At 43.4% G+C, this 23219-nt stretch overlaps 1 protein-coding gene across 3 annotated transcripts; it reads left to right on the top strand.

Moving 5' to 3' along the window:
* The first annotated feature begins 2576 nt into the window (after positions 1-2576).
* SRPK1 (SRSF protein kinase 1) lies at positions 2577-22995 on the top strand. 3 transcript variants are annotated; one of them, XM_063177857.1, is made up of 16 exons: positions 2577-2629; positions 2715-2775; positions 11002-11120; positions 12006-12114; positions 12515-12602; positions 12761-12848; positions 14196-14302; positions 14952-15117; positions 16143-16168; positions 16664-16877; positions 17108-17536; positions 18979-19079; positions 19964-20071; positions 21362-21431; positions 21875-21967; positions 22649-22995. In XM_063177857.1, the coding sequence occupies exons 1-16, from the start codon at positions 2617-2619 to the stop codon at positions 22831-22833; spliced, it is 1977 nt and encodes a 658-aa protein (XP_063033927.1). In that variant the 5' UTR covers positions 2577-2616; the 3' UTR covers positions 22834-22995. The 3 variants fall into 3 exon arrangements, with proteins under 3 accessions (XP_063033927.1, XP_063033925.1, XP_063033926.1); XM_063177855.1 differs by having other exon boundaries at positions 17105-17536; XM_063177856.1 differs by lacking the exons at positions 2577-2629; positions 2715-2775 and adding an exon at positions 7265-7918 and having other exon boundaries at positions 17105-17536.
* Positions 22996-23219: the final 224 nt, after the last annotated feature.

Below are 23219 nucleotides of genomic sequence, written 5' to 3'. Positions count from 1 at the left end.
AAGGGAGAATTTTGCTAATATTATTGGAAACTTTATCATTGCACGTTTAATAAGAAAATCTCTTTCATTTCTTCCTCCAGCTCTTTGTTTTAAGAAAAATGTCTGCCTTGCTTCCTCATGATTTTTTCCCCTGTTCATTTGCACTTCCCTGTTTCATGTGTTTTCTCTGTTCTCCATTTTATATCCACTTGGCAGCAGAGCCACCCTTGACAGTGAAATTATGGAGAGGGACACAGCTCTGTAATGTTAATGTGAGTCCCCACAGTCACTGCTCACAGTTCAGGGATGCCAGAAGCCTCACTTACATTTGGTTTGTAAATTATAAAAAAAAAAAAAAAAATAAAAAATCACCAACATTGCCAGGGAATTAAAAGGGGGAGGAAGGAGCACTGGGTGGTGAGGTTAGTCAGAGTTTAGCTACTGGAAATTCTGATTCAAACACATACATGGGAAATAAATCATGTAGGTCAAGTCCTGGTTTAACCCACTCACTAAATAACTTAATACAGGAAACACTTCTCTGGTTTTGGACAGGTGGGGTAGCTTTGTTTATTTTTGCTTCTCAGATGCAGTGTTTATATGGTTTTCTTCTAGGTCAGAAGGAATCAAAATACCATCCCCTCTTTTTGTGCAGTGTTAATTAGGTCAAGTAATTGATGTACCCAGTGCTCTGGGCTTCTCCAGCACAGGCTATCATGTGAACAGCACACAGAGTATTTGTGATTCATCTGGGAGGAATGCAAGGGCACAGAGGTGCCTGCCTGGGACTGATGCTGTGTGCCAGCTCTGGGATCGCACCTGTGCAGGTGCCTGCAGGGAGCAAGCAGGGCAATGCAAACCCTGGCAATGCAGCAGGGACCCACAGCAGCACAGGGGCCTCACCTCCAGCAGTCCCTGTGAGCCCAGCTCCTCGAGAGCTGCAATTTGGGGTGTCCTTTGCTCCCTTTGCCACCGTGCTCAGGTGGTGTCACCTCGTTATGGGAACTGCATTTGACCACCTTGACAGTCTGGCCACCCTTGGCTAAGGGTTATATCTAGGTATGAACTTGGCTTTTCAAGAAGACTGTGCAGAGTCTCTCACTGCAGAGGAAACTGAATCCTGGAACTTCTTGGACTGAAAGACAGGAAAAACTGAAGGCCCAAATGGTATTGAGCAATTCTCCAACCACGTATGCTTCCCTGCATTGTTCTGGACAGTGGCCTCACGCCAAGCTTCTCTCAGCTCTGTTCAAAACGAGTAATGTAAAACCCATGAAAAGCACAGCCCTCATTTCCAGATTCTGTTGGCTCTCCTATGGACGCCTTGATTTTAGATGAAATGGATTCCTAGCTATTGGCACTGTGAAAGGTCTCCACTGAAAAGTTAAGAGATTTTTTTTTTTCATCTTGTTCAGCAAAGCTCCAAATCTTCCCTTCCTCCCACAATGACTGCAGAGTTTAGCACCAGGGGACAAATCAGACATCAGAATGTCAGCAGGAAAGTCAAAGATGTTCATGCTGCAAAACAAATATCTGCTGAGAGGAATCCCAGTAAACCCTGACCTTTTTCCCCTTACAGGTGTGTGGTGCCATACCATTGTTCCCACATATGGACACAAGGCTTCTGTGTTCAATCAAGCACAAATCCCTGGACATGGGCTGTGAAGTGACAAAGCACCTGCTTTATAGCCACATATTCCACCTATACCTCCAAAAACCCACACAAGTCAGAGTTTAAAGTGCTCTATAACTTTTGTTGGCAGCCTGAAGTTCTTACCTGACGTAGTTGCAGCAAGTCCAGTTGTTTCACATGCAGCTATGCTCTAATGTTCTTCCCAGCTGGTGGGATGCCACGATGCTTTCCTGGCAGGGCTTGCTGCAGAAACCCAGGCTGCAAATTATTGTGGTTTAATTTCATATCCTTTACACATTCATCTTAGTCCTTTCAGATTAAACAGTATTGAGAAAAACTGTGGATAGTGGAACCTGCAAGAGTTCTAAGGTGAATACATAACCACTTTATATATGTTTTAAGGTGAATACATAACCACCTTAACAAATACACAGGTGTTTGTTTAACGCATGCAACACAATGCCTGAACGCCCCAGTAACTGCAAAGGTTTTTTTTCCGTTATCGTTATTAAATAAATGATTTAATATTAAGAATCTCCGAGTCTGATGGGCGTTGCACTCTGCTCGGGGCACCTGATTTCACACACGGGTTCAGCGGAAGGCTTAGCGGGCTGAGCGAGGCCGGCGGGGCGGGTACAGGTGCGGGAGCTCAGCGGGCGCGGGGGGCCGGTGCGCGCCCCGAGCGGCCAAACGAAGCCCGCACCGCGTCCCGCGCACTACCGGCACCGCCACCCGCCGCCGTTCGGCTCGGGGCGGCTCCCGCACGGCCCCGCGCCTGCGCCCCGCCCGCGCCGCTGCCGGAGCCGGAGCCGCCGCCGCCGCCGCAGCCGGAGCCGGAGCCGGAGCCGCGCAGGGCGGGCGGGGCAGGGCAGGGCTGGGCTGGGCCGGGCCGGGGTGGCTCCGGGCCGGGAGGCGGTGGCTCCGCGCGGCTGAGGCGGCCGAGCCGCGCGTGCCCAGCCCGGCGGGCGCGGCGCAGGCGCCCGGGGCCGCCGGCGGTGGCGGCCATGGAGCGGAAAGGTGAGCGCGGCGCGGCCTCCATCGCCCCGCGGGGCCCCCGCAGGGCCCGCCGCCCTTCACGCCTCTCTCTCCTTCTCTCCCCCAGTGCTGGCGCTGCAGGCCCGGAAGAAGCGGACCAAAGCCAAGAAGGACAAGGCCCAGAGGAAGTGAGTGCGGCCGCGGCTCCCTTCGGGCGGCATCTCCCGCCGGCACCGCCGCCTCTTTGTTCCCCCGGCCCTCCCCGCGGGGCAGGGACCGCCGGGCCCGGAGGGCGCTGGGGGCAGAGGAGCGTGCGGGCCCCCGGGGCCGGGCGGGTTTGTAACCGGAGTTAACCGAGCGCACGTTTCGGGAGCGGAGCCGGCGCAGCGCGTGGCCCGGGGCGGCCGTTTTGCCGCCCGGCTCTGGCCGGCCCCGCTCCTTGGGCTGCCCGGGGAACGGCAGGCTCTGCCTTCCCCGCTTCTCCCCGACAGCCGGCCGGGGAGCTGCCCTGGTGCTCGGGGGTGATGATGGGCTGCCCTTGCCGGCTCCCCTTGGCCGCGGGGTGTAGCTCGGACGGAGTTGTCACCGTCCCCGCTCCCAGTCCCCAGGGCATTCAGCAACCGCTGCCTTTAGGAACCACCTTCTCTCCACTCTCTCTCTCTCTTGACTCGCTTTCCCCCTGAGAAGCCTTTTTTTTTTCTTGCCGAAGGAATGCCGTGGTGTGTTGTTTGCTTGGTTCTCTAACTTTGATGCTCTCGTGTGGCTTCTTTCTCACCGCAGGAATGTCACGAGTCTTTATGTGTGGGGAACTTTTGGAGGCAGATGTAGAAATTAGAAGAACTCGAGTAAATACCGAACAATGGCTTTCAGCAGGCTGCACTGAGTGCTGTGTTCAGTGCTGCTCATGGGTTCCTTTCTGCTGAAAGGTGATGTCAGTCCTAGAGCTGGTTCTGTATACTCCATAAAATGCTGCTTATTTCTGTAAAATCTCTGGTGACTCAGGATGATTTTACTTGAAGATGCCTAGGACCAAAGATAGTAAGGCTAAGGCTTTGGGGGTGGCAGTTGGAAGGTTTTTTCTTTAGGCCTAGAGTAATGCTTTCTCAGACACATCACAGGGATTTAAAATATTTTTTTCTTGTTGCCTTCAGCCAAGAGTCAGTGGTTTTGAGATGGGGCTTTTGAAGAGTGAGGAGCCTTAACCAAAGTATTTGGGAGCCATGCATTATGGTTCCATGCTATTCCATACGTATTCCTTGTATTCTTGAAGGCAGCATTAGGACAATTTTTGAAATGCTCTCCACCTTCTCTACTTTCTGTATGAATAATCCATTGTCTCATTCTATACATGTAACTTTTTTCTTTCTCTAGCTGCAGACCAGCAGTACTGACTCTGCCAGCAGAGTTCACAGTGCAGCTGGGAAGGTTAATTTCTGTGTAGATTTTGAGGTTGCTGAATGATAACTTTCAGAGCTGGCACGTTAGGGGTTTCTAATGAATCTTTTTTTAACCACATATTCAGGACAGGTTAAATGCACTGCTGGTTAGCTCTTGATTTTGCCACTAACCTTGATTTGAGTGCAGAGCTGTGTTATTTGTTAAATGCTGTGTTTATATTCTTACACATTATGCTTCAACTCTTTTCTCTGCTACCATAAGTTTATTAGATTGTATCTCAGAAATTAAAGACACTTGCATGTGCTTTATGCTGTGCAATTAAATGAACTCAGTGTCAGCCTCTAACTTTAGGTACAGTTCCCCAACATTTATTCTATTTAAATACAAAGCTGCTCTAGTTAAATCTTCTAAAATAGGCTTAACTGGGTTGTTTCATGACTTTCCATAAAATCTATACTTGAAACCACATGCAATGTGCTTTTAATATCTAATGTTCCATGATAGTTTAGATCACACATTCATTTTTTCTGTAATACATTTTTTCTTTACATTTGCAGTAAATAGCATGAAACAATGATTTTGAAAGGTTGAGTTTAGTATTTTGAATTATTATATAAAATTGTAGAGAATGTTCTGAAGGGAGTAAAAACAATTCAAAATATCTTTCATTTTTAAAATAAATTACAGCTGCTTTAAGTTTACCTACAAACCTAATATCATTAAAAACAGAACAAAAAAAACCTTTTGGAAAGGTTAAAAGAAACTAGAAAGTTACTTTTTCATCATCTAGTAGTTAATATTGCTGTTTGCTTGGTTTAGATGAGACCAGTCTAAACTGATGATTTACAGAAACACCTTGTAAATATTAATTATGATTCTGTGTATAAGCTTTTTTGAATATATATTTTTATAGGAACCTCAGCCATTTTCTTAATCTTCTGTAAGTTCAGGATGATCCTATTTCTTTCACTCCTTCCTGTCTCAAAAGTTTCATTTTCTGTCAGTGAAGTAGAGCATGCGTTTATCCTAACACTCCTTTAGAAAGAGAGCAAGCAGAGGTTCTTGGAACTCTGAAGGTGAGAGCCTGTAATTTCCATTGCCCTCATATTTTTTCATTCAAATACAGAAGGGATTATCAAACCATGACAGGACACAACTGAAATTTGCTGGTTTCCATAGAAATCCCTTGGTTTGTGATAGCTGGGCTAGCAGACAGCTCCACAAACAGCTTGTAAAGTGCTCGTGTGGGGGAGTGGGGATGGGAAGGAAGAAGTTTGATTGCCTGTTATTTGTGTTTTAATACCTTTCTTATGTGAAAGCCAGTAGTTGTCTTCAAACTGAGCTCCCACAGATCTGCTAATCAAAAGTATGTCTTGGTGCCTCTGAGTACTGGTATTTAAAAGCTAAATGTTTGACCATCTCCAATTTTCTGAGTTCTTGGCAGTGGTGTTCCTGTAGCTCTGGGATAGCAGCAAGTATTGTGGATCTGCCCTACTGGCAGAAAATACCAGTTATTTACTCAGAAAAATAGGGATGCAACTGTTAGTGAGTTGCAATAATCACAAAATAACATGGATTGTGCAGTCATAAGTCCCCCACCATCAGTGATTTATAATTCAGTTGGAATTTCTTGAGGAGAAAGGCTGCAAAACACTTTTGATCATTTCATACCTGAATCATGCTGGAAGTTGTGTGAAGTTTCCATATTCATTGAGCACGAGGTTTGCCAGCAGATCTGCGTGTGAGCGCTCATTCTCCCTCTAGATGTGCCTTAACATGAAATTACAGGCACACTAAGAAATAGTAATGAGTGCAGCCTGCAAGCATTCTCCCTTAAAGAGACATTGTCTCCGTGCACAGATGTGGGAATGGAAGAGGGGTTTTAAATCCTGGCTTTTCAGCATGCCACATGGAGCTTCTTCTCAAATGGAAACACGGAATCCTTCAGTGAGATCTTGCTGGGTTGGGTGTGGAGCCCAGCAAACCTCTGGCTGCATGGTTGAGGTGGAAAGAGGAGTCCTGGGGTGTGTTTGCAGTGCCTTTATCTGGTGCCTGCAGTGGGTTTGTCACTCCTCCTGCCTTCACTGAACTGAGTTTTGCTCGGGGGCGTTTCATGGGTGCAGTTTGAGCTCACCCATAAGGGGTGACACTGCTTACAAAGCCTGTGGTGTAGGCTACTTAAAATTAGGAAAGCATTTCCCTTCAGTTTCCTGCAGATGGGCGTCATCTTTGCAAATTTCAAGGGACAGGCAGACAAGAGAGAGGAGTAAGGAGAGTATCTTTTTTGTTAGTGTGTATTTAAGGATGATGGGTGTGACAAAAGTGATTCGGTCTAAATGTACCTTGACTTCCTTGCTTGAGGGTGGAAGGAGTCTGCTTTTGTATCTATTCAAGGCAAGCAATGAGGTAGCATGGACAGTATTTCTGCTGTTTTAGGGACAAGGAAGAATCTTTTCTGTCCAAAACCGACTTTTGAAGTCACTCTTGAATAGGAAAACCAAGCACCTCCTTTCAAAATTTTTTTTTAATGTAAGTTATTGGAGCAGAGAGAACACATTCATGTTTGATGGTGAAGCTGAGTGTGGAGACTTGGCTCTGTGTGTGTCTGGTAATTTATAGAGGGCACCCTTCCTTCTCTGCAAGTCTGGAAGAACCCACTTTGTGTGGCTGAGATTTCTTAATCATTTTTTGCCTTCCTTTTTGTGTGTGGACCAGATAAGTGATTCTACTGAAAAACTGGCAAGAGAATTCCACAGTGTTTTTCCAAATTGCTTTAACACCTTCTGTAAGGAGCAAGTGAGTGACTCAAATCTTAGCTCCTGCAAATAACTTCACCATCCCTGCTGTGCATTGCAGGGGTTGGGTGATATCTTCAGTGAACATGGAGCAAAGTCTTGTCTACAGTGGAAAATTTTGGATGTTTTTAGTTCCTTTTCTAAGATGCACAGGTTTGGCTAAACTATTAAAAGCATTCAAACTTCTGTGAGGTTTTAAGAGGAAAGTATCTTAGACATACAAGTGGATGAAGATGATTTTTTAAACCTCTTGCTTTAAAAGTGCAGGGGCAGAATCATTGTGTCTTTCACTAATAAAGTCCTCCCTAGGAGAGAAATCTCTAAATTGTTACTGCTCTGTCACATTGTTGGTGACTTGTTTCCCCTATCACTTACATAAACCAGCAGGATAAACAGGCACAGGAAATGACTGGGAATTGTGCATTGTTGGAAGATGATGTTAAGTACCCGCTGCTGCGAAAAATACTCAGTCCAACTTTTTCAAGAAGATTTGACTCCTTCTGCTTGTTTTGTCATTTTAAGCATAAAGGATAAGTTTTTCTTGTAACTCTGGAAGGGGAGGTGTGGAATTACATCAGAAAATTTATTTTTCCTTTGAACACTCTTTGCCTGCTGAGTGATTGTGCTGGAATTCCTCTATCAAAAGGGTTTCTCTGTCGACAATTACCATGATCCCTGTCTTCATCCCAGCTTTGAATCCGCCGGGCTATTGAATAGGCAAATAAAACCGGCTGGTTGAGGAAGATGAAACAAAGTATCTGCCTGAATTTCTAATTTCATTAGAGGGAAGAAGAGAGGCGTAGACATCAAGAGGAGGGGATGAATGTTTATGCTCACCCCCCTGCCATGAGTGAATTTGCAGGAGGATCAGCTGAGAGCGAGCCCCAGCCTTGCTGCACGGTCCTTCACCTGCAATGCAGTGCTGGGCAGCTGCAGCTGGGTGCTGGAGGCAAATCCCTCTTCTCCTTCACTCTTGCACAAAGCTTTGCTGCATTTGAGGAGAGCCAGCCCCTGTGCCTGCTGCTGATGTCCCCCTCCTTCCCCAGCACTGTGGTGCCTGACTTTTGATGGCTTTTTCGAAAACTATTGGGCTGTCTTCAGGAATATCTTTATCCATGGGAGGCCGTGCTTCTTGCAGGTAGGTTCCCCTCTCTGATTTTGTCTGGAGAATTTGCAGCTCTTCAGGGAATAAGGACCTTTGGGAGGGTCTCTCTAGATGTGGATTCACTCGAATTCCATAGAAGACTTAGCATTTTGCCTTAGCTTTTCTGTTCCACTTTGTTTTGCTTAAGTAAAATGTTGCTGTGTAGAGAGACCCTGCAGATCCTGTTCATTCTGATGAATAATTAGCACAATGAGAGAGCAAAAGGAGAAGGTGATCACGGTGTTCTTCTGTAGATCAGAGGTGGCTAGAAAAGAAAAAACTACCGTAGAACACTTGGATTTTAATGTGTAAACAATAATTTAGTATAAAATTTTTATATACTTTATCTACATTTTGCAATTTTGACAACAGCTGTTTCAGCTGTCATCTCTAGATGCTGGGCATGGATTTTTCTGCTGTCTTTAACAGCCTTTTGTGCCTTTTAGAGTACTGTCTTTGTGGGCAAAGCAGACAGATGAGGCTTGTGCTTTTGTATATAATTTTTTCTTGGGTATTAATACATGTTCTGCACTGATTGATTCTCTCTTAATCCCTATCTTGGGCTGACGTGGTCATTTCAGGGGAAGAGCAGGGTGGTGTGTAACAACATCAAACAAATTTTCACAGGAAGGCAAAAGAATGAGGTGTATTTTGGAGGTGATTTCATAAAGGAAATGGCACTGTAGAGATGTGTGTGACCTGAATTGAGCTTTTTTACATTAGCTGGTATCATAGACTCTAGTGTAGAAGTGAAACGCTTTTGGATCCCCATGAAAGACTGAGCTGCAGACTCCAGGGTGTGTCGTGTGTGAGCCTGCCAGCAGCAGGATTAGTCAGCCCCTTAGGAGGGGCACAGAAAGCTTCCAGGAGAATGGGCTTTAGTGCTTCCAGTAACTTCTTCCTCCATGCATGGAATTGCTGTTACTGAGAGGCACTGGGACTGCAGAATGGTGTGATGTGTGTGTCTGCAGCACTGCCACTTCAGGGCAATTTTCTTTAGAGTCCTTTTTAATCCCTTACATCCTGTGCAGTTAAAGCAGTGAAAATCCTGAAACAGCACTGGGGAGAATTGCTCTTTACTACTCAGGCTGTATGTGAGGTTCCTGGCTTAAAATCTTTCTGTCCAGCTCCTGTTCTCTTTTACCCTGTCTATAGGATTTGTTGTCTGTGAGCATCTAATCTCCCCTTCAGCCATTCTGTCTGTGCTCATTTCTTGCCTTTGCTGCCTGCTCTTAATTTGGGGATAATGTGTGACTTTATTTGTATCTCAATTGTCCCAGAAAATGCAGCAATTTTAAAGAAGCTTTTTGACCTCTAAGACTTTCTGCACCCCCTACTGCAGGTTTCCTTCTTCCTACCCCTGACTTATAAATCAGTGACTAAAAAGTCTAAATACTGGATATCTCAGGGCTGGATCAAGCTGCAGACTTCTTAATAGAAGTCTCATTAGCTTGGCAGTTTATGGTTTGAGACCACTAAGCTGTTCCTGAATTTAAAAAAGCCAGCAGGACTTACTGACAGCAGACTGAAGTAAATGTCTGGTGGTGGGTTGTGTCTGGTAATGACCTTTGTAGCTCTTCCTTGTTTAAATGAACTTGAGTTGTGGATTTTAAGTGACTGCAAATTTAGTTATTATCAGGTTGGAAAGCAAGATTTCTCCCGTTTTATGATGTTTAAGGTGGCTGTAGTTTGAGTGTGTTAGTGTGTTTAATGTGTGAAGTCTCAGCGCAGTGCATGCGTAGTAGGTCAGTGCTGAACATTCATTCTGCTGTATAACTGTTCCAAATGAGAATATTACATTTTTCCTAAGGACTGAGATGAGTTAGTACAGCCCTGATATGATGTGCAGGAGTCCAGCTCAGGACTGAGTTGTGAAAAATGCATCTGAGGGCCTGCCTGTGTTGCTGGCATAGCCACTGGGTGGGCAGTTCTTCCTTCTTGCAGCAAAATGAGCTGAATTTGAAGGAGGGTGCTGAAGGCACCACTGTTATCTGCTGTTATCTGCTGCTTCCCTGCAACAATAGTTTCAATAGAAGAAACTTCCATGAATTCACTGCTGGGAACTCTCTGTGAGGAATGTTATCTGAGCTTGTGTCACTGCTCTAATGAAGTTTGCTGCCCACTTCTTTGGACAACTCCAGCTTTTTTTAATATCTTCTGAGGAAAGGAAACTTAATGTTGATATCTTGCAGTACTTTGCCCTTAATTCCTGCCAAAACAAGGGGTCTGTAGGCATTGTTTTCATTACAAATGTTTGCTTTGTACAGGGGTATCTTGAATCTTTGTAGGCATTTCATTGTTCCCTGTAATGCTTTGAAAAGTAAATAAATTACCTGATTTTGGTATTAGCCTTTCATGAGCTGTTTGGCTGTGATCAGTGTGATGCCATGGCAGAGCTGAGGTGTGGGAGATGTTTTATTTGGGGGGCACAGGCTGTGTGTGAGGGCATGGAGGTGGCCTTTGCTGATGTGGCCTTCATGGGCAAGAACTCAGAGTAGCACATTTGATGGAAAAATAAACACATAAAATGAACACTTATTATGATTGTGGGAGTGAAAAACCTCCACCACCTTAGTGCCTGACTCCAATCCCTCTGCAATCACAAGCTCTCGGGAGGGTTTACTGAACATCTGCTCTGTGTCCTCCCACTCTCCCTAGTTCAGACAACTGTAATAAACTTTGGATCTCGAGTCAAGAGATGAGCTAAAAATGCAGCCTGGCCCTTGAGAACAGGAGAAATAAATGTCAAGATTAGGGGCTCTAGGGTTCTAAAGTGTTAGAAGCAGAAGGACTGTTAAATACTCATTTGACCTTGAATGTCAAAGGAACAAAGGCCCACAAGTTCTAAAACACTGGTTAACCTTTTCTTTTCCAAAAGAAAGTAAAGACTAATTGATATTCATATTTAAAATAAAATCAATCAATATTTAAATTTTCAAGTTTTACCTAGGATAACAGAATATAAATCTGCTTTAGAGAAAGGCAGAGAAGGGTTTCAGAGGCTAATATTTTGGTGGGATCACTAAGCTTTTAAATCTATTTTATCTGTGTCAGACATGCAGTGTGATCTCTTGCAGACCTGACACCCAGCACCGCAGCCTTGCTGCTCAGTCTGAGAGTGATCTTCCAGAGCAAGAGGAGGAAATCCTGGGATCAGATGATGATGAGCAAGAGGATCCAAATGATTACTGTAAAGGTGAGCATTTGCCTGTTTAAGATGCATGATTTTCAATGCAATCAAGGAATCCCCTCCATTTCCCATTTGCTGTAGGGAATGAACATAAACTCCCTCTTACATTAAGAGTACTTTGAAACTGCATATGAAAATAACATTTTTCAAGCCAACATGAAATGGAGAAGGTGGTCTCCAAGTTTCCTTCTGTTATCAGTCAGGATTTGAGTTGCAGAACTGTCTTTAATGCATAAGTTTAAAGCTGTTATCTTTTCCTCTGTGCCAGAAGGCTTTCAATTTTGATAAAAGCAAGTAGGCATCTAATTCTTTCTTTTATTTCAATGTAAAAGGGACAGAAAAATCCTTTTCATATTCTTTGGGTTTCCTTTTGAAGATCAGATCATCATCTTGATATCCATTCTTCAGAAGAATTTCTTTCTGCAAATAGCCTTCCCCTGTTTCTCTGAGCAGAAACTAAATACAGAGCAAATGAAAACACCAAATCACAATTTCTTCTCTTTGTTCTGTTTTCTGCCAGTTCCATCTTTGGCTTTTCATGCCTTTGCCTCTGTGATGGAATCCCCCTGTATAGTCAGTAGCTTGAGAGATATGAAGGGTGCAGAGGAGACTTTCCTGTTTTCAGTGGCAGAGTGCCTTCCAGTCAGCAAAATTGCAAGGAGAGCTGTTTGGATCTTGGTTGCAGTTCCAAGTTCCAGATCTTGGTTGCCTCTTTCACATTCTAGGCTCAGAGCACGCAAAAGCAATGCTGATATTTAGCTGGAAGATTCTGTTACCATCACAGCCTGTTTTCCAAAGCAGGTGTTTTTCACTGGGGAGATATTTAGTGGTGCTGCAGTGATTGTGAGGCTCGTTCCCCACACCTGCTCTCTGGTTGCTGTGTTTTTCCAGGGGGTTACCACCTTGTGAAAATAGGAGATCTCTTCAATGGACGCTACCACGTGATTCGGAAGCTTGGATGGGGTCACTTCTCCACCGTGTGGCTGGCCTGGGACATCCAGTGAGTGCTGCTGTTCCTGCCAGGCATGCACAAACCTGAGCAGGAAACATCCTTTTATTTTTAGATAAAAACACAAAGCATTAGCTGTCCACATCCTAGAACAGGAGTTTCGTCTGATATTGTGCATGCAAGTGTGTGGGAGGGACTTAACAGGACAAACCATATCTGTGGGAAGAGTTGTGTTCAGTCTCTGACCTATTTTTCCATATTTTGAGAAATGACTAACACGAATCTTTTGTTAAAAAAAGACTCAAAGGCAGCCTTTTGAGTGTTTAAACCTTATTTTTCCATGATGCATGAAATAAACTCTCTTGCATGCAAAAGAATTGGGATAATCCTGGAGAATAAGTTCTTTGTATGAGCATTAACAGCTCCCAATTTACTTGCCATGTGTGCACAGAGGGAGGAGATTTGTGGCAATGAAGGTGGTGAAGAGTGCAGAGCACTACACAGAAACAGCACTGGATGAAATCAAATTGCTGAAATCGGTGAGTGCCTGAGTTGGGCTCAATTTTATTTTATTCTTTTTTTCTGTTTTGGGGAGTTTTCGTTTGTCACATGCTTGATATTTCCAGATCATTGAGAATTTGTGTAGGACCCAGACAGTGCAGTGGATCTGACATCACAAAAACCTCTTTCTCTGCAGGTCCGCAGCAGTGACCCAAATGATCCAAGCAAGGAGAGAGTTGTTCAGTTATTAGATGACTTCAAGATTTCAGGAGTGAATGGTTCCCGTATCCTTTTGTGGAATAAAAGCCAAGAATTGAGGAGATGGGAGTTTCTTGGGCAGCTGCCCTGCTTTGGCAAGCAGTGCCCAGGCATCCCTTTTCCTGCCCAAGGAAAGCTGTAGGAGGATCTGCCTCCAAACTGCCTGCTGAGCTCACATCCAGGGTGATGATTCAGTCTGGTGTCATTTGTGTCAGCACTGCCTGCTTGTGCTTTTCATGTTCTGCCTCCAATTTGTGAATCAGGACTGAGTGGCTGTGTCAGAGCTACCTCTGAGGCAGGAGAGCCCATCTACCTCAACCCCTCAATTTTGCAAGCAGCCTGTTAAGAACCTGTTATTTCAGTGCAGCATGTTAAAATCAGTAGCTGAAAATAGCACATGAGCCATCTATAACTTGAAAATAAGCTTGGTTATCAGGTTATGGAAACATCTTACTTTGTAATTTATCAGCATTGTTAGGATGTTTGCAGTGTATTTCTCTGACAGTGGGAACAGCCTTCTCACAGGCAGTGATTGGTAACAAATGCTAATAATGGATCCTTAAAGTTTGAAAGCTGGACTTTTATGCATTGTTTTCACTTTGAGATAAGTTACTTTTTATTTCAGTAAGAATTGCTGGGCTGCTTGAGAGAATTGAGCTGCAGATTATAAAAAGTAGACCCATAATGCATTTTCTCTAATTTTTTTTTCTGAGTAAATGTTGATTTGAGCTTATATTTCTTCCACTCTTGTGAAATGTATGCCTTCTGCTAGTGTAGATGAAAAGGAGCCTAATAAACTCATAGAAGTTTGGCTTCATTGCACTGAATATGTCACTGGAGTGACTGTAGCTGTTGAGATCTTAGAGCTCCAAAGCAGATCATATAAATATAGTTGAAATCCAGGCTTGTCAAAAGTTTATTTTCCTGGTAAAGAGGCAAAGGAGGGCAAAGAAAGTGACTTTATTGGTCTGAAGATTACTTATGAAATGGAAATTTTATTATCTTTTCAGGTAATGCTGGTACAGAGAGATCTGGCATCAAGTTTTGCCTGGGGCAGAAGCGTAGGCTGTTCCAAAACATACAGTAAATAATGATGTACATTTGTGCAACTGGCTCCCACTCAAAGCAGGAGGTGGCTACTGCTGCAGTGGCACCTTTGTGCAGCTCCATCCCTCTGTATTTTATTTTATTTTAGGTAATGGCAGTGTTGTGTAGGATAGAATGATGCTGTTGAGGAAGGCAAGCTGTGTCAGAAGGATGAGGGTTCTTTAACATAAAGTGCCCAACTGGTCTGGATTTCTTTTCATCCTCAATCCTGGGAATTTGGGGTCCTTGGGTCTGGATGTCCAGGTATTTCCTTTATTCAGTTCCAGATATCTGTATGGTGTTTGAAGTTCTAGGGCATCATCTCCTGAAGTGGATCATCAAGTCAAATTATCAGGGTCTTCCACTCCCTTGTGTCAAAAAAATCATCAAACAGGTGAGTTCCAGTTCTGACTGCACTCTTCCTCTTGACCCAGTTAAAAATCTTTCACTGATCTTTCTCAGATCCAAGCAAACAAAAGTTAAAAATATGTGATATCTCCTTCATGCAACAAAATATTATTGGGTTAGTACTTCTTTGCTGCATGCTTCTTCTGCTGCAGGTAGTTGTTTTCTGACACTTAAACCGTGATGGTTTTTGCTTTTAACCTCTTCTTACCTCAGCCATTCCTCATAAGTGAAGTATTTTTTTAAGCTGTGACAGTAAGCACAGTGCCTAATGATGGGAAGAGCAGGAGAAACTGGTTCTCCCTACTGGGTGGTAGCCTATAAAGAAACACCTTTCCACATGGGAGGTGCAGGGGAGGAGGAAAGTGTGGTTTTATTGTAGAGTATTAAAATTAGATTTTTCACCTGTGGTAAGTTAAGCTATGAGGGTAAATAAGAGTATTTTAAAATGGTAGCTAAAATCTGTATGCAAATCTGTTATTGTGGAACTGGGCTGTAACCACTGATCACAGCAGCTCTAACCTGGAGCGCTCTCAAACACACAAACCCTTTCATTGGCCATCCCAGGCACTTTTGCATTTTCACTTTGCTCCCAATTAGATTGTCTAATGGCTGACTTCCTTCTCCCTTGCCTGCAGGTTCTTCAGGGTCTGGATTACCTGCATACCAAGTGTAGAATCATCCACACAGATATAAAGCCTGAGAACATCCTGCTGTGTGTGAATGACCAGTACATTCGCAGGCTGGCTGCAGAGGCAACAGAGTGGCAGAGATCTGGGGCTCCCCCACCATCTGGCTCTGCAGGTGATTCTTATTTTCTTTTTTTTTTCCCTGAAAATTGATGCTGTTCCTCCCACATACCCCCTAATCATCACTAAGGAAAACTTCCTGAGTATGGTAGAACAATAATGCAAGTAACCTTTGAAAACCTGAGTGTAAATTGGGAAATTAGTCATAAATTGTAGTTCAGATGATGGGGAAGGCAGTTTGTGTCAGAAAACAAGAGGGAGGATAAATGCTCACTGGAGGCTGCTTTTAACAGCAGCTATTGGAGAATTCTGTGGATTCTGTAAGCTGGCACTGGTAAATCAGTCTTACGTAGCACAGTGTTGGTGCACTCAATATGGAACTGGTGTAAAAATGTGGCAAAATTCTCACATTTCCTTCAAAAGTTTATTACCTTTCATTGCATGATGCTGGAAGTGCATTTGATGAGAGTTTCAACAAGATGAGTTACCTGTTGTCAGTTTGGAAAACTGCAACAAAACCAGCTGCCTTGACTTGCAAACACCCTTAAAGGTCTGAGGGCAAGTTCTCTTGTGTTCCTCCTCAGAATATCCATCTGTAGTTGTGTGTACTTTTCAAAAACCACTGCAGTGTGTATGGGAAGGCTCTGTCAGTCATAATCTTACAGCACCAACATTGAGCTGAACTGATCACAGCATATCTTAGCTTAAGGAAGCTCCCTTAAGTTTGGTATTTTAATACTTTGATTTGCATTTTCATTTGGGTAGGATGTATAATGCATGCAGTAAATGAAGCTACGTGGCAGGAACTCTTTGATATCAGTCAAGCAAGTCTCCTGTCTGAAACTTGAATTATGCATTTGCTCATTTGATGTTTTTTATCTTTTTTTTTATTGTTGTGTTATTGTAGAGAAATGAGCCTTCAAAATCACATTTGCTGATAGCATTAAAATGTTGTTATCAGATCACATAGGAGAAATGTACCTTAACATCAGAATGCAGTTGCAGTTTTTGAGTATAGCCATTCTGATTTACTCATCTTCCTTTCCCATTCTGATTTACTGATCTTCCTTTCCCTTTCAGTGAGCACTGCACCACAGCCTAAACCAGTAAGTGTAAAAGCTTTCACCTGTAAGTATGCATCCTCTGATAGTGTCTCCTTCACTGTTTCATAATCCAGTCAGCATTAAGAGAGACCAGTCTCATATCAGAAGGAAAAAATGTGATTTGTGTTTGGCATAGGTATCAGGCTCAATGCTGTCTTGGACTTGCAAATGGTGTTAGTTCATTTATCACCAGAACAAGGAGTTCTTGTGATGATCTCAAGCTCTGTTGAGAAAATGACTGTTCTGTGGAGTCTGAGATCTCCCTCACTTGGAGAATAATGTTGGTTTTTCATGTCAGGGCAAAAATGCATTGGTAAGAGTTATACACAAGTAGTTCAAAACCCAGAATAGCTGCTTTTTATCTGGGAGAGGAGCTGTCTCCAGCATTTTCATCAGAGACTGTTTCCTCAGCTCTAAGATAAATTAAACCTTGGTGCATTTTAAATTTATTGAAGTAAATAATAAGAGAGTCCAATTTCTCTGCTTGCTTCTGCGTAGGCTGACAAAATGTCAAAGAATAAGAAAAAGAAGTTGAAAAAGAAGCAGAAAAGACAGGCTGAGTTGTTGGAGAAGCGAATGCAAGAGATAGAGGAAATGGAGAAGGAAGCAAACCCTGAGCAGACACAGCCTGAAGAGGAGGAAGAAGCTCAGACTCCTGTGGAAATGCTCATAAAAGTCAGTCCATCAGAGGAAAGTATCAACAAAAAGCCAGGTATGGACCTAAAGCATTGCCAGCATGGCATGGACAGTGTTGTCTCATGGATGTGGGGAGGGTGTAGCTTTAGCAGAGGTGGCTGTTGTCATTTCAGCTGGGAAATCTCCTGTCCCATTTACAGAACTCCCATTTACAGAACTCCCTCCTTCTCAGGCTGCCCTTGAACACCTTCCAGCTATTTATTAAAACATATTCTGCTACATTCTCATCTTCCCCTCTTGCAGCAGAAACCCTTGGACAGGAGGGATCCAATCTCATGGAAAGCAACGTGGAAAAAGACGCTGCAGAAATCAACTGCAACGGGGTGATCGCCATGACAGAGCTGACAGACTCTGGGAACGAGGGCTCCGTGCGCCTCGAGGACGACCTGCACAACGCCAATGCCCCTGCCAATGCCCCTGCCACCCAGCACCCCGACAACCTGCACAGCTCTAATTACACCCAGCACAACAATGACTCAGAGCTCGGGCCCCAGGAAGCAGTGTTGGACTTGTTTGTGCCCTTGGCTCCGGAGGATTCCATGGTGTGCCAGCCCGTCCCCAGCCAGGAGCAGGCGCTGAACGAGCAGGGCATCAACAATTTTCATCAGGAAGGCATCAGGACAGAGATCCCTTCAGAGGATGAGAATGAGACTAACAGCCCCACAGACAACAAAGGTACAGGAGGAGCCTTGTAAGAAAGGGCTCCTTGATGTGGGAGATTTCAACACTTCATCATTTGAACAAAAAATGTGAATTTTGTAGGCTGAAGTGATCAGAACCATCCATTTGAGAGTTTTCCTGTCAGGAGTAATTAACCTGACAATCATACTCCAAATTGTTTGTTGTTTGTAGGTGCTGGTTGTAGCTGTGCCTGTTTTGACTTTGATTGCTTGAATATTCCTACTTTTTAAAAAAACACCTATGCCTTTGGTTTTCAGTGCAGGAACATTTCCTCCTTTGAATCAGGTGCTGCTTATATGATTTTCATTAAGCTTACAGGTTGTCACTTGCTGTTAAATTAAGGGATAGGTATGATCAGTGTTAAATTAAGGGATAGGTATGATCAGTGTGTTCTGGCAGTTTGGTTCTTAACATGGAGCAAAGGTAACTTCTCTCCATTACTCAAGATGGGTAAATGCTTTCCCATTTAAAAAAAAAAAAAGGTTATACAGTGTTGGGAAAGAAACCAAATTTCTTTAATGCTTTTATTTAAATATTATTTTCTTCAGAGTGGAAAAATTGTGTCTTGTAAGCTTAGGAGAAAATAAGGCATGAAATGGTGTACAGCAATTTAAACACAGTGCGGGTGTGTGTGTGTTTAATATGAATTGGTAAAACTGTCCATTTTTGCATCTTTGTGTTCTTGCCAGGTGATAAATATCTGCTGGGAGAAGGAGGGTAAAACTACCATTTGTACTTACTAAAAAAACATGTTCTAGCATTTTCTTGCCCACAGTACCACTAGGGGAGTTGTATGGATGAAAAGTAACAAGAAAAATTTGGATTTTGAAACTTGAGCTACACTTTGCTGAATGCCTCTGCTAGGTTACTGACATCTTTTGCTTCTCACAGCCTTCTCCCAAATTTACAGCTTCAAACTCTCCCAAATTTTTGGTTCAGAGGTACAGCTGGATGCCATTTAGTGACTTAATACTTTTGTTCTCCATTGTGTCATTCAATTTTCCCAGTATTTCCTTTAGCTCTTGTAATTGTGTTGCAGCAGTGAGTGAAGGGTGTGTCAGAATGATGCTGTAACTTGGGGACCCTTCCTTCAAAAATTTAGGAAGGCTTAAGGGAGGTTGTGAGGTTTGTTTTGTTTCTAGCAGTGCCCTTATTTCAACAAGTTTTTGTTTTTTTTAAATATAGACAGGCTGTGCTGGGAAATAGTCACTGTTGCATATGCTCATTTATCCTTCTGCTTAATGACACCAGTTGGGCCTTAATGATGTTGTTGATAGAGCAGAGTGATGCTCATTTTTATACCCAAGCATCAGGGAGGGAACAGTTCTAATCCATCAGGAAAACTTCCTGGCTGGGGAGAGCTTGGTGGGATTTGGGTGACAGATGGTGACACTGCCTATGAAGCTTTAATCAGCTGTTGTGCACATTGCCTCTAGGAAAATCAGCTGCTGGGAATTTCCTTCTTAATCCCCTTGAGCCCAAGAATGCAGATAAGCTCAAAGTGAAGATAGCTGACCTAGGAAATGCCTGCTGGGTGGTAAGTTTGGTCTTTTCACATGGACTTTTTAAAGCTGCAGATTCAGTCACTTTGCCAAGATGGAAAATAATCTGTAAAACACATCCTTAGAGCTGGCTGTGAAAGCAGTGACAGTTTCAGGGAAAAAGAGAGGGGAAGCAGAGACACAAATAAAGAAATGATCCTCTAAACACAAGATTTCAAGCCACGCTTTGGGTGCCTCCCTGGCATTTGGTTACTTCTTACAGGGCTGTGAGCTGTGTCACACACAGAGTGTGGAAAACTGCTGTGTGAAGTTGCTGAAGGAGTTTCTGAGTCTCCAGGAGAGCCTAAAAAGTTGCAAACAATTGCTCTGATGTGCTGGTTCTGGAGCTTGTCAGACCATTGCACATGAAAGAGACTCACACAGTAAAAATCCCAAGTTTTATTCTTTGATGGTTGTGCTGTGCTGCTTTCAAATGTTTGATATTTCAAACAGAAGAAATGTCTTTTTTTACCTGGCTTCTAAAATGGCAAATCACTTCAGATCTGTTGGGAGAGAGGAGTCTCAGCTCAGAATGGCAGTCAGGCTTGCAGTGCCTGGCAAGGTGATTTTCTCACCTTATCTGCTTTAAGGTAGCAGCACCATGGCCTGTCTGCCAGGGCTGGGTAGGAGATGCTGCAGAATCTTCCTTTATTCTGCTTTTGTGGCTTGCTTTCCTCTGAATTGCTGGATTGTTTCACTTGGAGGAGGAATGTACAGCATTTTAACAGCGCTTAAAGAATATAAGGAAATAGTTAATGAGGATGTAAAATGCAGCTGAAATGTAATAGCAATGAGCTTTGATCCACTCCAGCCTTGCAGGTTGTTGATTCTCCTCTTGTAAGCAGTCTTGAGCTGTTAATCAAACATTTCTTCTCCTCAGCACAAGCATTTCACTGAGGACATCCAGACCAGGCAGTACAGGTCCCTGGAGGTGCTGATAGGGTCAGGGTACAACACCCCTGCAGACATCTGGAGCACAGCCTGCATGGTGAGTCCTGCCAGCTGGCACCTCCTGCTCTGCCCTCTGAGCTGCTGAGGGGCTGGCCAAAATCCCTTACAAGTGTTCAGCCACCTTCCACATCACAGTTGTTTTGTAAATTTATCCTTTTTTCTCCACATGTGGCTTTCCTTTTGAAGGTTTTGTTGTCCAGCATCAGCAGATTTCAAATATGATTGTAGTTTGCCATCATGCTTTCTGGAAAAACAGGACAACCAGGCAATTCTGAACACAATGTCTTTTTATATATAAAAAAAAAAAAGCCTTTCTGCTGCATCTAGCACTGTTTCACAGTGCTTTCAGTAGCATTTCTAATTTTAATTATCCTCTGCAGGTTTGGAATTAATGTTTAGTCTGAGTAATGCTGAGATGAGGAAGAAGCTGTTCCTTTAACAGCTGCCAAATGTAGAATATGACAATGAAAAAAATCAGTCAAGCCAGTTACTGCATGTGTCTTTTCAGTGTCCCCACTCTGTCCCTTCTACAAATCAAAGCTTGGGTTTTATAATTTAAGCTTGGAAAAATAGACATTTTTGCTGTCTTGGAAAACAAGCTGGGGTTTTGATGAATGAGGTAAAAGAAAATGCAGAAGGGTGATGTTTTCTGTGCAGAGCATGTGGCCAGAATTACACAGTGTGCCTGATTCCATTGTTTGGCACCAGCAGCTCTTAAAGAAAATTGAGAATACAGAAGGTCAGGGGTGGTACAAGTTCAGTTGTGCTGAAGGTCAGTTCTGAGTACAGGTGAACACATGAGGGGTGAGTGTGTTACAGAATTTAGGAGTGCTGAGTTGAAATGAGGGCAGATGTTTTTCTCATTTAAAATGTGTTTTCATCTCTGCAGACAGATGTTCAGAGATTAACTGTTTGAAAAACATGGGAAACCTGGGGAGAGGGAAAATCCCAACAAACCCCAGCAAAACAAAACAAAATAACCAACCCCAGAAACTGTAGTTTGGACATGGTGTTATTTTTGCAAAACTCTGAAAAGGAAAGGCTGAGCATGTGAAATACCTTAACTTTGTGGTTAACTGGTGGCCCTGCACCCAAAATCCATCCCAGGTGTGCCTATGATGCTTTTAATGCAGTTTTAAAGCATTGCAAAGTCACTGCACAGTTCAGGCTGTGATGGAATATTTAAGATTATAGCTGTTTACTGTAGTTTTGCAGGTTATTCTTTCCCACTGCTTTGCTTCTGGCCCACAGAGATTTGCAGAGTCAACCTGCAGCACATCTTAGAGTGTTTTGAAGTGATTTAATGTGCTCATTTCTGTTTGTTTAGGCCTTTGAGTTGGCAACAGGGGACTATCTCTTCGAGCCTCACTCTGGGGAAGATTACTCACGAGATGAAGGTTTGTTTGGCTCAGTTTTTCCTTTTTAAAGTGGGACTTGAAATCCAATGGTTGCATTTTCAAAATGAGCCTTGCCTTACAAACCAGCAATGCAAAAGCTCCTTGCAAAAAGATTATTTACCCAAATCAGCAGCAGCTGTGCTCAAGCTTCTGCAGTAAAACGCTGCAATGAACTCCATGCTCTTGTTCTGGTGTTTTGCATTCCTCTGGCTGCTGGATTCTCTATCTTGTGTCTCAAACTGATTGTGCCTCACATTGCCCATATTTGTTTTCCCTTGCTCCTTGTCTTTGTTGTTTCTTAGTGTAACCTGGTTTCATGTGGGTCTCCAAAGTTATTTTTAAGAGATAGCGTCTTTATATCCCAGAGCATGAAACTAGCATAGAGAGATTTTGTGTGGATGAATCTCATTGTCTTTTTTGGTTTTTTTATTTTTCACATGCAGATCACATTGCATTGATCATAGAACTTCTGGGGAAAATACCTCGCAAGCTCATTTTGGCAGGAAAATATTCCAAGGAGTTTTTCACCAAAAAAGGTAAAAGGAAACAAAGCAAATATCACTTTATCCCCTCATCCCTTGCCCAAATACACAGGAGTGGAAATGCCTGTTAGAAATAGATACCAGCAAAGATGGCATCTTTGAGTCTTTGTTTTATGAAATGCTTTATCACAAAAACTGCAGCTAAATGTAAGGCACCTTAAATAGTGCCTGGCCTCATGAGCCATGTTGCTCAGAGCACAGAACATTATCATCAAGTCCTGAGTACCCCAGAAATGTACCGAGTCAAAAAAATTAGGTTTTGACCTAGTTTAATAACTCTGTTTATAACAACAAATCCTTCTTTGTTAGCAGTGTGTTGCTTTCTCAAACAGTGCTCCATGCATTGCATGTACCCCAGAGTCAGTGGCACAGTTTATCTGTCATGTCAAGCAGCACAATTGGTGATTTAATGAAATTAATATTTGCTGATAGGGGATGTGAAGTAGCAGGAGGTGAAAAAGAGCCCTTTGAGGAAGTACATCTCTACAACAGGCTTCAAAGCACATAGAAAAGGGGGTTTAATATAACTGACTTTTCCCTTCAGCATCCCTAGCAGTTTGTATCCCCTTAGAGCAGTCCCTGAGCTCACCCTGTCATGTTTAGCTGTTTAGCCAATTTTACTGAGCTGCTCTGTTCCTGCATCTTACACTTAAACCATTTGTCTTGGGTTTTCAGGTGATCTGAAGCACATCACCAAACTGAAGCCCTGGGGCCTTTTTGAAGTGCTGGTGGAAAAATACGAGTGGGCCCAAGATGAGGCAGCTGGATTCACAGACTTCTTACTCCCTATGCTGGAGCTGATCCCAGAGAAACGAGCTACAGCAGCAGAATGTCTCAGGCACCCCTGGCTTAACTCCTAGAAGCTTCCAAGCAATGCCACAACGTTACACTCTGGTTTACAGCATAGCCTACACACCCAGCTGCCCTTTCCCAGATCCATTTTTCTCCTTGTTCACTTTCAGTGTGGAGTTCTTCCTTCAAGGCTTCCAAGATTTTAGATAAATCTAAACCTGTTCTGCTGAGTTTGTTTGTGTGACTTAATGGGGACTCTCCTCAGCCAGTGGGCATCATCTGTGTTTTTGCCTTGGTTGGGCTTCACCAAAGACTATTTGACTAGAATAAGAGATTGTTCCTCAGTCTCCTCACTGTAAAGCACCGTGTGTGACAGATGTGAGCTCACCCTGCCCGGGTATCTCCCTTAGCTAAATTCCAACTCTCCTTCCTTCCTTCCCATGAAGATCTCACT

Source organism: Melospiza melodia, chromosome 28 (assembly GCF_035770615.1).
Source record: "Melospiza melodia melodia isolate bMelMel2 chromosome 28, bMelMel2.pri, whole genome shotgun sequence".
Classification (NCBI taxonomy): Eukaryota; Metazoa; Chordata; class Aves; order Passeriformes; family Passerellidae; genus Melospiza; species Melospiza melodia.
Note: the sequence above shows the minus strand (reverse complement) of the source record. Positions and strands in the feature narration are given on the sequence as shown.